Source organism: Pteropus medius, unplaced genomic scaffold (assembly GCF_902729225.1).
Source record: "Pteropus medius unplaced genomic scaffold, Ma_sr-lr_union100, whole genome shotgun sequence".
Taxonomy (NCBI): domain Eukaryota; kingdom Metazoa; phylum Chordata; class Mammalia; order Chiroptera; family Pteropodidae; genus Pteropus; species Pteropus medius.
Window position 1 is genome coordinate 16748946 of NW_024349796.1, and position 13152 is coordinate 16762097.

The 13152-nt window shown below is 51.0% G+C and overlaps 1 protein-coding gene across 10 annotated transcripts in view; it reads left to right on the forward strand.

The window, feature by feature from the left end:
• The first annotated feature begins 3180 nt into the window (after positions 1-3180).
• The window catches only part of NEK7 (NIMA related kinase 7), a 95304-nt gene continuing 85332 nt past the window's right edge, over positions 3181-13152 (forward strand). The window contains exon 1 of one of the 10 annotated variants that reach the window (XM_039883490.1): positions 3181-3243. In XM_039883490.1, coding sequence (XP_039739424.1) covers positions 3196-3243 — 48 coding nt within the window. In that variant the 5' untranslated portion in view covers positions 3181-3195. Of the gene's footprint in view, positions 3244-3744; positions 4023-4979; positions 5192-5635; positions 5871-5923; positions 6557-13152 lie in introns of those variants that run through there. The other 9 variants (XM_039883495.1, XM_039883492.1, XM_039883494.1 and 6 more) reach the window with 9 other exon arrangements.

Sequence of the window (13152 nt, forward strand, 5' to 3'; positions counted from 1 at the left end):
TTGGTTTCGTGAAATCACGAGATTTTAGTGACATCTCCTTTCTGGGGTAGATGCACGCACACGGAATATTCCAGATGTACCTGCGCTTTTTGTATTGAATTATCTTTGGGATTTGATTATTGCATCATCATACTCTGTTAGCAGAAATGAGCGCGAGGTGACCGGGAACCCCCGGCGACAATGCCACCGTTGCCGCGGACAGTGCGTCCTATGAAACGGCTTCCCAGTTTGGCTGCACGTCAAAGACGGGGTGCACAATATGGAAAGGGAAATCGCTTCCGAGCGCATTCCCTGCGTTGCTTTGACTTCTCGCCCACCGCGCAGGGTGGCATTCTGGCTTTTACACCACGAGACAAAAAGCATCCTCGCAGGTGGATCCTGCTGACCGAAAGGGATCATGATACAAACCTAAACGGCCAGCCCTGTTCTTTCTTTCCTCTGCACGACCAAAATAAAATGTTACATTTCCCTACGTTAAAAAAACACGTAATACGTAGTGAACTGAAACGTTTCCTGTTTTATAGCCGCTACACAAATAGCCGGGGAACAGCCACCATCATCAGGTCGCCAGTATTTTTTTATCCACGAACTGTATTGTCAAAATACCGTCGCTAGATCATTGGGACACAGCAGAGTTGTCTTTCTGTGCTTTTGGATTCTAGGGTCCTGATGTTTGAGAATACAGTTCGGGCTGATGGGATCGTCTCTTCTGCATGGAGTGTTAACAGTTAAATGCAAAAGGCCATTTGGGCGAAAAAGTAACTTTCTAACATTCTTCACGAGTGTCCTCGAAGCAAGATGAAGATTTATTTGCTGACACCGCACGCTGACCACAGCCAGGGCGGCACAACAGGGATCTCCCGCGGGTCGTCTGCCTTTTGACCTCCTCTCAACCCAGTTTTGTTTAGACATTTCAGTGGCTTGACTCAGCCTCATCGCCGTTTAGTTGCCAAAGTCACAAGCTGCCAACATCGCCGGTAGCTTTTTAAGTACACGTGTTGCCAACACCATGTTTGAGTCAGAAATCTAGGCTTTTCTGGCCTTACCTGCAGTGGCTAGGATCTTTTTCAAAGGAGAATTATTTTAATATTACTTCATCATCCTTCATCAGGAAAGAATGTTTCTAGCAAGCCTCTCTCCTTACAGAGAAATTGCATTTACACGAAACCTGGTATGTAACATCTGGTCTGGATTAGCCTACGGATAAAAAATGGTTTTGATAATCAATACTACCTCTAATTTTTTATTTTTAATTGGGTGGGGCCAGCCAAGCTATGTGAATAACAAGGCATGATGACTTGGTATAAATCGATAGGTTTTTAGTGTCGTAATCAAACACTAGTTACAGCAAAGTTAATCTGACCGCGGATGGTATGTGTTGCGTGGTAATTAAGTATAAACTGTAAGGAGCTCACATGAAGGGCCGTAATTAAGGCATTTCATGGATCCCCACAAGCATTTTTGGAGCAAGCTCGGTGGAAAGACAGATAGAAAAGTTAGAGCTGGACTCTGCTCTAATTCTCCTGGAAATGGGGGACACTCTTAGACCTCCGTTTTTCCATTAGCATTTGCTCCAGGGCAGGGGCCAGTGGCTGGGGACGGCACTCCCATATTGGTGACAAAAAGTCACAAAGAGAAAGTACAGCGACAGCCTTCCCAACCTTTAAAACACAATCGTACTATTTAGTTTTCACTTTGTAGTCTTTTGAGGTGAAGAAATAGGACACATAAAATGATTTTACCGTGCAACCACTGGCGGGATATGCTTCCTGGACAAAGTCTTTGAGGCCACGAGGGCTTCGTGAGCTCGTCTTCATGCATTTTCCTACCAGTCAGTGTTCATAAGGTATATAAGTTTTCCTTATACCAGTGAAATATCTGGTCTGCAGATGAATCTGAAGTTGATTTCAGCTGGGCTGTTTGGTTGATCACCTCTCTGCGTTTCCTACAAGGTTGCAATGTCTCCCCCCCTGGGAATACCTGGTTGTGTTTTCTGCAAGGTGTGCCCACGTCTGACTCACTGCTCTTATTTGACTGACTGCTTTTGATGTGGTGGGACCCGACAGAATGACCTGGTCCAAACGCCAGCGTCACCGGCTTCCTGCTCACCTCCTCCCTTATCCCACGTCCAGTCCACTGGCAACTCCGTTGGCCGAATCTTATACGTGGGTCCGGAATGTGACCTTTCGCATCACCTCCGCTGTTAGCACGGTGCTCTGGGTCATCGATCCCTTTGACCTGTGCTAGCTGTTCCTGTCCTTGTGGTCGCTGCTCCAGCGGCTCCCCATTTCATTCAGAATCGATTCCAAACGTTACCAGGTTCTACATGTGCCGCCTTCCCGTACTCCGCCCTCTCTTCTGATGTCCCCTGCTAGTGCTTACCCATTGTTCACTGGATCTTAGCTGCACTGACCTCTGACCTCTTGGCCGTTCCTCAAACAAGCCAAGCCTGCTTCCAGCAGAGACTTTGCATTCGCTGAAAATGCTCTACCCCTGAACAGACAGTGGCTCGTTTCTTCACTTCCTTATGTGCACAAATGTCAGCGAAGCCTTCCCAGAGAAACGTTCTTCGGACAGCTCCCTCCCTCCCTTCCCTTCCCCTGCTTCATTTCTGTGTGAATTACCTTCTGACATGGTATGTAGTTATAGGCTCATTATTATTATTATTATTGCCTTTTTCCCCACTGCAGTGTAAGCCCCAGGAGAGCAGGGACTTTGGACCTTCATGCCTTAGGACAGTGACTCACACACAGATGGACGGTTCTTGAGCCACTGGAATCAGTATCTCTTCTCCAGATCTCGATTTAGTTTCTTTCTAAAAATAAATTTTCCAAATCTTAATTCCGCAGCGTTAGCATTTTAAGTCCTCGAGCTATAACCTGCTCATTCTTGGCTCGAACTCCTTTGGTGGAGAAGTCAAACTAGTCACAGGCTAGGAGAAACAGCTACTACTCGATGAGTATTTCTTACGGGCTCTGTTCTCTCTCTTAATTCTAACCGCAGGTAGGTATTTGTTACTGCTGTGTTTTCCTTTCACAAAGGGACTGACACTTGGTAGAGGAGAAGGAACTGCCGCCAGGTCACAGAGTTGACAATCACAGCGGAGTTCAGAATGGAGGCGTGGTTGGCCCCGCACCGCCTCCCAGCTGCCCCCGGCAGCAGTGCGTGTCCAGCTGGAGGAGAGAGGCGGCTGGAATGAAGTCTTCCCTTTGCAGCTCCTTGCGAGGGTCCTGGGACGTGTGTGTACGTGGCTGTGTGTTATAATATACATACGCCCCCCACCCCCCCAGATTCCAGGTACTAAGCCAGGTCGCGCACGTCCCGAGAGCCCGCGTGCTCGAGGCTGGGACTCTCACTGTAATGAGGGGCTTGCTCGGCGGCGAGGTGGTTGGAACCACGTGGAAAGAGAGGGTGTGATCCAAACGCTGCGACCCGGAGGAGAGGCGACGTCACCCGCTCGGCTTCCCGCTGGCAAGCGCGCGCGTTTACGTAGAAGTGTACGAAGAGCAGGTTCTCCCAAAGCGGCCGACCCCCCGGCCCGGAGGGAAGTTGGCCCGAGGGAGGGGACAGGGCTACGCGGGCAGAAAGCGCGCCCCGCCCCGCGGCCGGCGGGGGAACCGGGAGCGTCTGCGTCGCCGCGGCGGGTGGGCGGGGGCGTGGCCGGCGCGGCGGGTGGGCGTGGCGTGGCGGCGGCGGGGGCGTGGCCGGAGGGCGCCCCGCCCTCTCCTCGGGGATGCCGGGATGTTTACACTCCTGACAGCGGCGTCCGCGGGAGCAGCGGGAGTCGCGAGAGGATGGGCCGCCGCTAGGCTCGCAGTCGGGCCGCGCCTGGCCGTGCGCAGGGAGTGTGGCCGCGCCTGTAGTGTCCGCGCGGGCGGCGCCGCGCGAGGTGGCGATCGGCTCCGCGCCTCGCAGCCTCGGCACCCCCGCCCAGCGGGCCTTTCCTCCGCGCCGCCCCGCCGGGCCGCCCGCCCGCCCCGGGCCGCCCGCGGGCGGGAGAACGGACGACTCCCGACTTCCTGGTGAGTCGGCGCGGGGCCGCGGGCGCGGGGCCGGCGCGGATCCTGAGGGCGCGGGGCGGGCAGGGCGAGTCGGGGCCGCGCGGGCGGGGTGGGGCGGGGGCCGCGGGCCGGGGCCGGGGCCGGATCCGGGGCCGGATCCGGGTCGTGGGCGGTGGCGCGCGCTTTGCCTGGCCCGGGCTCCCGCGGCCGTGGTCGCCGTAACCAAGAAACTCGGCGGCGACGGCGGCGGCGGCGGCAACAGGTCTTTGGTTTCGGGACCGAGGAACTTGGGCGAAGTCCCGCCTCCCGCCGCCCCGCGCGCGCTGATTGGCGGCGCGAGTTATTTACCCCTCGCCGATTGGTGAGGCCCAGCTGTCAGGGCTCGGCCGCCGCCAGACTCCGACCGCCTGGTTCCTCGGGGCAGAGCCGGGGGCTGAGCCGCTGGACGAGTGAGGGGAGGATGACCAGCCTGTTGCAGAACGGGCTTTAGTAGGACCGCTAGGGCAAAGGAATGCCAGGGGGAGGGATTGCACATTGCAAGGCAATGGCGAACACGGGCGGTGACGGCGGTGGTGAAGAAATTGACAAGTGAAGCCCAAGCCAGTGACCAAGGGGAGCCCGATGGGGAAAGGAGACCAGTGGGAGGGCCACGCTGCCCCAGGACAGTGACAGGAAGCGGACACACCGCGGAGGGAGCTGCGCGAGGGACGCAGGGCTCCGGGAGCCTGTTTGCAGTGCCCCGTCGGCCTTGGGACGTGACGAGTCGTGTTCTCTCATGGCTGCAGCCCTTGTTACGAGTAAATACCAAAAATATCCTGATTTTACGCTCAGATGTGCGCCCATCCTTGAGCCGTTCCGGTGACGGAACTGGAAGTCAGAAACGTGTTTCAGAAAAGAAATGATTGTCCCCCTCCCTTGAGGCTGGTGATCTTAAGGACGCAGTTGAAAAAAAAAATCAGATGCCCCTTTGTAGGGCACTGTGTACCCCCTCATAATTAGAACCAGTTTCTAATTCCTCCTCCAAGGAAATTTGAGTTCAGGAAGTATGCACAGTCCGCAGGCGACGGCAGTGTGTCTCGTCCGGTTGCATTACAAAGTACTGAATGTGCGCGCGACACCTCTGCACAGGAGCTCCAGCCGCTGCCGGTTTGGCCGAAGTGTGGATGGTACTTTCACTGCGAAAGCTTATGGTACGTGGTAGAGCTGGACAGACACTGAGAAGGCTGACTCACTGAGCAGAGATGCACTTAACCCCGTAATGCTTTGTGGCAGCTCGTGCAGAATGGACGCCCAGTACCGTTGGCGGGAACACTCGGTGAAGGCCGGTGCCCTCAGGACGGTTCACGTAAAACGGACACAGTTGTTTCATTTTCCGAGGAAGGAATCCTCTGCTGCCCTCGAGGAGACCCAGTCCGCAGCTGGCTTTACTCCTAAAACCGCAGCATCCTCTTTGGTCCTGGACGGGGAGCTTGCTGGTGTGGGGGAGAAGTGGAACTTAAAAACTGTGCCTCTGGGGAGTCAAAGGGGCAGAGACTGTATGGGGACAGCGGGAGGAGGGCCGGCGAAATAAAAGGGGAGAAGGACCGCCCCCCGTGGAGCCTGGCTGTTTGCTCGCGGGCTGGGGAACCCGGGGACCGGGTGAGATGGGGCCTGGAATTGCACTCCATGGCCAGGGCCCCGCCCTCCGGGCACTGACGGCTCCCTCAGCCAATGAGCGGCGAGGAAAGCTCCGCTCCGGCTCGGGGGCGGTACTTCCGGCCGCGGGTTGGGGCTAGCTGGAGGGAGCGCGATTTCCGCTGGACCGGTGTCCGCGGGCGGTGGCGCGCGGGGCCGAGGAAGGCCTCGCGAAGTAAATGCGTGACCGTACGGGTGAGAAGGCTCCAGGGTCCTCTCGCCCGTCGTGCACGTCTCGTTTCATGGTTATGCTGCACCTTCGACTCGCCACTGAAACTTTAAAGTTGCGGAGAAGCGTAGCTTGTTTGCAGACTAAATATCGCCCCTGTAACCGATCGGGGTTCAGATTTTTACTCTGAAATTGTCTGGAAGTGGAAACCAAGAAATGTCAGGATCTAAATCGTTAAGCGTGTTCACAGTAGCTTGGGAAGCCTTACTCAGTTTAAAACCATAGTTTAAAAAGACGAGCGAGCTCAGACAGATTATTCTGTAATCTGATTCAGGTTTATTTATTTCGATCACACCTGTGGCCTCTCCGTTCCCTTTCCCACTTACACGTTTTCCTAATGGAACAATCTGGAGGGCTCTCTTCCGGCCCAATAAAACAGCACTTAACTCCAAGAATGGGGGAAGCACGTCTGGTTTGATAGCGGCTTACCAGCGGGGAAGGGGAGGCTCGAGGTCGGCTTCATTAACATACCCGGATAATAAACTTCGGTGCTGTCGTTTAAGTGACCAGAGTGCAGTTGTAGTTTGTGCACGTGAGGATTTAACCTGCTGCTCTCCTCCTCTTCACCTTCTGGTGGTTGCAGTCGACAGTTTTGGGCTCTGATTTATTGCAAACATTTAAGTATTCTCAACTATCGTGCTGTTATTGAAATGTAAGTTTCTTTCTTTCTTTCTTTCTTTTTTTTTTTACTTAAATCTGTGGTCCGAGATGGCATTAGAGACTTTTACACTGTATCTAGAACCAAACGCGATTTTCCTAGGAACCAGATCTTAACGTTTTAAAATGTATCTCTATAGTATCACTAATGTAGCCACCGTTTAGGGCATCCGGAGAGGAGAGAATAGTGATTATTTAGTGCACTTTTGGGAAAGAAGTTGCTTAATTAGATAATAAACCGTCAAACTGTTTTCAGGTTTTGTTTCCTTTTTTTTTTTTCTTAAATAGGTTTTGGTATTTTAAAAATGTGCAATGTGACCGCAGCTGCACAAAGCAGCGGTCTGTCCACATTCCTGGTTTCATTAAAATTAAAATATTTGTACCTTCAAATATTTGCTCAAGAGTTAAACTGGGTAAGTGTTTTAGTACATTATATATAAAACATAGTAGCAAACAGTATTACTCGAGGGTGTTTCGGAAGTGACATACATGATTACTGGTCACTTTCTCAGCCATTACTTTGTCAGCATTTCTATAAATATATAGCAAGATGTTTTAAGAAATGTTTTTTCATACTTTTGAATATTTCGGTTTAATTCCTTCCTCATTTTTATAGGGCATATGGATGAAAAACATTATATAACTGTAATCAAGTATATTCATTGGCAGGATTTAATGGCAGTTGAGAATTTTTAAACTTGTATGTAAAACCGATATAGAAACCATTCACTCAGAGTTATAAAACTTCGAAACTACTGACTCCTTTTTCGGTAATTAATAGTTTGGTTATCTATGTGTTATGTATCTTCACAAAATATATTTTTTGTTCTTCTAAAGAAAACAGAATATATTTCATGGTTTTTAGTGAGCAGTGAGAACGAGAAAGACAGATGGCCATGAAGCATTCCTTAATTTTTTTTTTTGAGCTGGATAACTTCTTTTTTTAACCTTTGTTAAAATAACAGCTCCGTCATACTATACATATTTTTATAATGAGCTTATACGGTGAGCTATTTTATAATAACTATATAAAGAGTTAATCCGAACAGTGTCTAAATGAACAAAACTCATTTAATTGGTCTATAAAAATTTAGAAATATGTATGTTTTTTGTTACTTAATGGAAATAGACCTTTCTGTAAATCTTGCCTTTAGTCTCCTGTTGATAATCAGTATAAGTTACTATTTAAGGGCGGCTTTTTCATTCCAGGTTGCTTTTGTATAGAACAGATTTGCACATTTCTCTCTAAAGGGCCAGATAGTAAATACTTCTGGCCTTGTGAGCCACGTGGTCTCTGGCGTAGCTACTGCCCTTGTAGCCTTGGACAGTATCGGAACAGGTGGGTGCGGCCGTGTTCCAATAAAACTTTATTTACACAATCAGCATGGAGGCCCACCCTGCTCTAGAAGATAATACAGAAGATCTAAACACTATTCTAGCCCACCGATATTTGGGGTGATGCGGGTTCTCCACGGCGCTGTCTTAGACCCCCTGTGACCATCTCTTGATCTTCCTCAGCTTCCTCAGGCTAACGCCCAGTTATGTATTCCCAAACTTTGTATTTCATCTCAGACACTTCATACAAATGTGAACCTCTTTTAGACTCGTCCACTTTTTGAGGGTTTCCCCCCATTCTTTGCCTCTGGGGGACCCCGCACACATCGCGTGGTGTTGAGCGAATGTGCATCTTTCTCCAGGTACCTTCTCTTACACCGGGATGGAATCTAACGTCGGACTTTAGTGTGTGCTTTGCTGTTTTTCTCAGCCTTCTCCACTGTCAGCTACTGGGGTGACTGCCTTTACTGCTCTGGGAAGGGCCTACAGGCATGAGCAAGATGGTGGGCGGGTTCTTTTTATTTTTATTTTTTATTAAGAAAAACCGACTTAGTCTTTTATAAAAGACTTTTCTCCAACTTAATAAAATACTGTAGAGGGCCTGTGTCTGTGGGGAGGGCTGTAGTCAGGGCAAACAACCACCTTCTGCTGTCCCCGATCCTGCGACCCCACTGTGACCGTGTCCTGCGTTTACCACGACGTGGAGAGTCGAAGCCCCAGGTTCGTCTCCCGCTTGCTGATCCTGGTTGAGCTACTCGATCCGTTCAGACTGTCACTTTCTCAGCTCAGGTGAAGATGGCTCTGAGGAGTCACTGAAAACATCTCTGAGAAAGGGGTGGTGGGCCGTCAGGGTGAGTTCCTGCGTCTCTATTCTGGGGACCTTCAGCTGTGGGGACGCATCCGTCCCATTTCTTCTGATGACAGGCCCAGCTTTGAGCAAGCTCTGAGCTAGCCCTGCGGCCCTTCCACTTACTCTGTGATTTCCACGTTCATAATGTAATGGTTTCCCGGTTTGAGTTAGTGTTTTTATGGTTTGGGGCTGGGGGAAGGGAGAAGCATTAATGCTTATTTAGTTCCTCAGGTAGGAAAAAAACCCCACAAAACAGAAGCTGGGGGCCCAGTGTTAGAATCTGGACAACAAAACGTGGGAGTTGCGACAAGATTCTTAACTCCGGATTCCAAAATGGCAAAATTAAAAATACTTTTTTTTTCTGATATGCTTATAATTCTTTTTTTTAAAATTATTATTGTTAAAATATTTTCCTCGTATTCTCATATTTACCTGGCAAATTGCTGTAATTTTTGTTGTGGTCGTAACCATAACAAAGCCCCGTATCTATTCTATCATGACTGGGAAAAATTATGTTTATGAAAAATTGTTCTACTTCTAAAATATAAGCTATTGCAGATCTTCCCTTGCCTTGTATATCTAACTGCTAGACCCAATAGTCAAATAATGTGATAAGTTTGCATAATGTCATAAAGACACCCAGAACTGAACAATAGCTGATTTACTTTAGGCAAATAGTATGTCCTTCTTTGCAACAGTTGTTTTAGTCATGGTTTGTTATTCAACACACACAGGTAAATTGGCAGATATTCTGCAAGAAGAATGTTTACTGAGGGATTGGTTTTATGGAAAGAAATTCATGTTTTATTCCCAGTTTCTTATGGCAACGTACAAATCCACTTCTTTTGTCTTCTTCACAGTCTTTGGCGTTTAGAATGGTATGGCGACAGGTGGAGTATTCAGTGAGCTGGTATTTTAAAAAACATTTAACATCTCAAAATAAAGTTTTAATAAATTTTCAACACTTGGGAAAAACTTTGATTGTTGAATGGCATATCGCTTTCAACTTTACTGTGTCATTTTATGACCTGGAGTATTTAAAATGTCAGCTCTTCCTCGAGAGTGCTATTTAATAGGCATTTCTCTCATCACTTTTCTAATCATTCGCTTTTTTAAGTCGGAAGGAATTTATCACATGGTATTTGATGATTGGCAGGGAGTTTGAGCTTATGGCGAAGTTTCCCAGTACCAGCCACCAGGGGATCAGTGTGTCCTCTCTATGATATAGGGTCGCGGCCTCCAGTAAGCGACTGTTGAGCCACTGCCCTGGTCAGGGCACAGCCGCTCCCAGGGGGATGCTGCTGTTTGGGGACCCAGAGCATGCCTTGGCGGCTGCGGTCCAGGGAGCGAATGCTCTGGGCTCTGTTAGTTTCCCAGGGCTGCCCCGGCGAGTCACCACGAAGCGGGTGGCTTACAGCAGAAATTTGTCCTCTCGGGGTTCTTGAGGGTCCGCAGTCAGAAGCCAAGGTGTCCGCGGGGCCGCGCTCTCTGCGGAGGTTCCAGGGCGTGTGTCCCGTGCCTTTCTCTTGGCCTCTGCAGTGGGAGGCCAGACCTGACGCCCCCTGTCCCTCCCATCTCTGCCGCTGCCACACGGTGTCCTTCCTGTGTGTCTCCGTCTGCGTCCCTTTCACCAGGACGCCAGTCCTGGGTTAGGACCGTCTAGCGGCCTCGCCTTTGCCTCCGACCCCTTTTCCACCTCCGCTGCCACGAGCGAAATCTCTGCTTTCCCATTCGCGTCTTTCTCACGCCAAAGGGTTTTTGATTTCTGATCTTTTCGTCCCGAACGGTCTTGCCGTGCACAGATCGTACCTAAGGAATAATAACGGCGCTAGGTGATCCTGTTCGTTGGTGACCTGCCCCGAGCATTCTCCTGCCACCACAGAACAGCTGGCCCAAAGTCAGGTTGTCCCGAAACCATTATCTTGTATTTTTCCTGGGGAGACCTTAAGTGTACGATCCGCTAAATCACATCTTTTCAGAACCGGAAAGCAACTCTAAACTGGCCTCCGTTTGCTGTGAGAATGAACTGGAGCCCAGGGACGTAAAGTGGCTGAGTCAGTGCTGCCCCGAGCACTGCCCTCGTGGGGGTCCCGAGGGGAGACGCCCGCTGCTTTTCCCTCCTGGACCCGCAGGACCTCGCTGTGTCCACGGTGCATGCTCGGGGCACGTCTGCCGATAGCGTGGTGACATCATGCCCCTGGTCGCCCAGGTCAGGTCAGCACGTGTTTGAGTGGCTGGTCGTCGAGTGGCGTTGCTGTCGCCTCTGAAATGAGGAGCGTTGGGCGTGCTGCTGTGTCCCAGCTGGGCCGAAGGGGCGGACATCACGGTCCCGGGGCCGGGCCTGGGAAGGAGGCCATGGGGGCAGTAGAGAGGACGGGAAGGCCAGGAAGGTCGCGTGTGGTCGCAGGGTCGTCTGGTCGGCATTCCCTCAGTACAGAGCTCGTCGTATATTCGCCTCGACTGCTGAGAGGCAGCCTGCGTTGCTGTTGGTCACTTCGGTGTGTCGAAGCGTGTCCTCGCGCGTGTGCCTGCAACGTGGGGCCGCCCCCTCTCCGGCCAGTTTCTCTAATTCTTCCTCCCTCTGTGATTCGGCTGGCACGGTCGGTTCTGTTCCCTTTATTTCTGTAGCCGGGCCTCTCTGTGTCAGTGACGATCCGGCCTTACAAAGCGGAATGATGAGAGATGAATCAAATTAATGCCAAAGGGCTTATTGCCCAATTCCTTGAAATAGTTATGTCTGTTTGTACATCGAGCATAATTTTTACAACATCCGTATAGCTATTCAAAACTCTATGGGTGGCTTTTTTGCCTCTACCAGGATAGGTTGTATTTTCTAGTCATTTGTCCTTCTATTGTGTTTCTCAAGCTGTAGTTCTTGGAGTGCCTGTGTCAGAGATTCTGATTCGATAGGGACAAGCAGTGGCATTTAAAAACGAGTGTCCCAGAGGATTTTCAGACGGGTTTGGAAAGCTACTGGTCCGTGATGGTAGCGACGTGGTGCAGGGGATTCTAATGCAGGTGTCGCTCAGGGCACACTACGCAATGCCACATGGTCTTTTAAAAACATGTATTTTAATTTAAAAAACTATTGGTTTTTTGTTTTTGTTTTTTTATAAAGAGCCCATCCCTGCTGCTCCCGCTGTTTCTGGGCAGGGGGGTCAGCCTTGGAGGCGCGCGAGCCCGCGATGCTGCCTGTCCTAGCATTTGTAACCAGCCGCCTTGCTCAGACGGCGGGCAGGTGTCTTCGAAACCACTGTTATAAATCAGTTTAAATTAGTTAGATAAGGAAGTGTAAATATTCGATAACTAACAGGTGAGTAGTCACGGAAGAAAAAGCTCCACTTTGAACAAGTGAAAGAACACGACGCATCTCAATGTCGGCCTGAGTTCCCGGCCTCCGGTCCTCCCCCTTTGGGCTCCCCCTGTGTGCACCCCCTGTGGGCGGCTCGCTTTGTTTTTGGTGTTTCTGCACTATTTCTCTCAGCGCCTTGAGCACTTACACGTCCCCTCCCCGAGGTGGCTGGCAGTCCCCATCACCTGGAGTCTGTCTGCAGCTCTGCCTGGCGAGGCCTGGCTGCACCCAGCCTTCGCGCCCTGCAGTTCTGGCCATGGGGACACTGTGCCCCTCGTGCTGGGTGCCCGTTCCTTTTCCCACGGCTGTCTTATTTCCATTGGTAACAAGTGACTGCTCCGGTCCCTTGTAACCTTCCCGTCAGTGGGCACAGAACTGTGCGTGTGAGGCGCCTTCTCTGTCGCAGGGAGACCCGCCTGTTTTAAAGCTGCTTTTTCCTGGCGATGTTGCTGTTGCCTGTTTCCTTAATTTGGAGCTGATCCGTCACCCCAGGCCCTCCTCCCCCCCTCCTCTTTTTTTAATAAGAAGAAGCTCTTGACAAAGAAGATTTTGATGTCCTGGATGACGTCCAGGTTCATTTTATATCTTTTCAAATGCCAGCCCCAGAGTCCGGCTCTGAGTGTGACCTGAGGGAAGTCCCCAGAGGTCATTTAGAGAGTGGGGTGTCTGGCCTGGGAGTGAGCGTTGCTGGTGTGACGGATGCTACGGTCCTGGGCTGTCCTGAGCTTCGGAGGGCGCTGGGTCAGAAACGCTGGGACTCTCGTCCTGGCGCGTGGTCCCTGGTGAGGCAGTGCCACCGTTCCTGGCCTTTTTGTCCGTGTCTTGGGCTGCCATCCTGAGTGTCAGAATTTCCCCAGTGAGACACGCATGTCCGTTTTCTTCCTGGTGAGCTTTGTGCGGTATTTGCATGCGCTGTTCAAAAGAGGACCCAGCCGACTGCACAGCGTTTGGTGTTAAGGTCAGTGTCCCGTCAAGGTCAGCGTCCTCTGAACTCGGAAGCCGCACTTGACTGAAAGCAGAGGGCCAGCCCGTTCGTGCTCCGGGGACCCCCGGC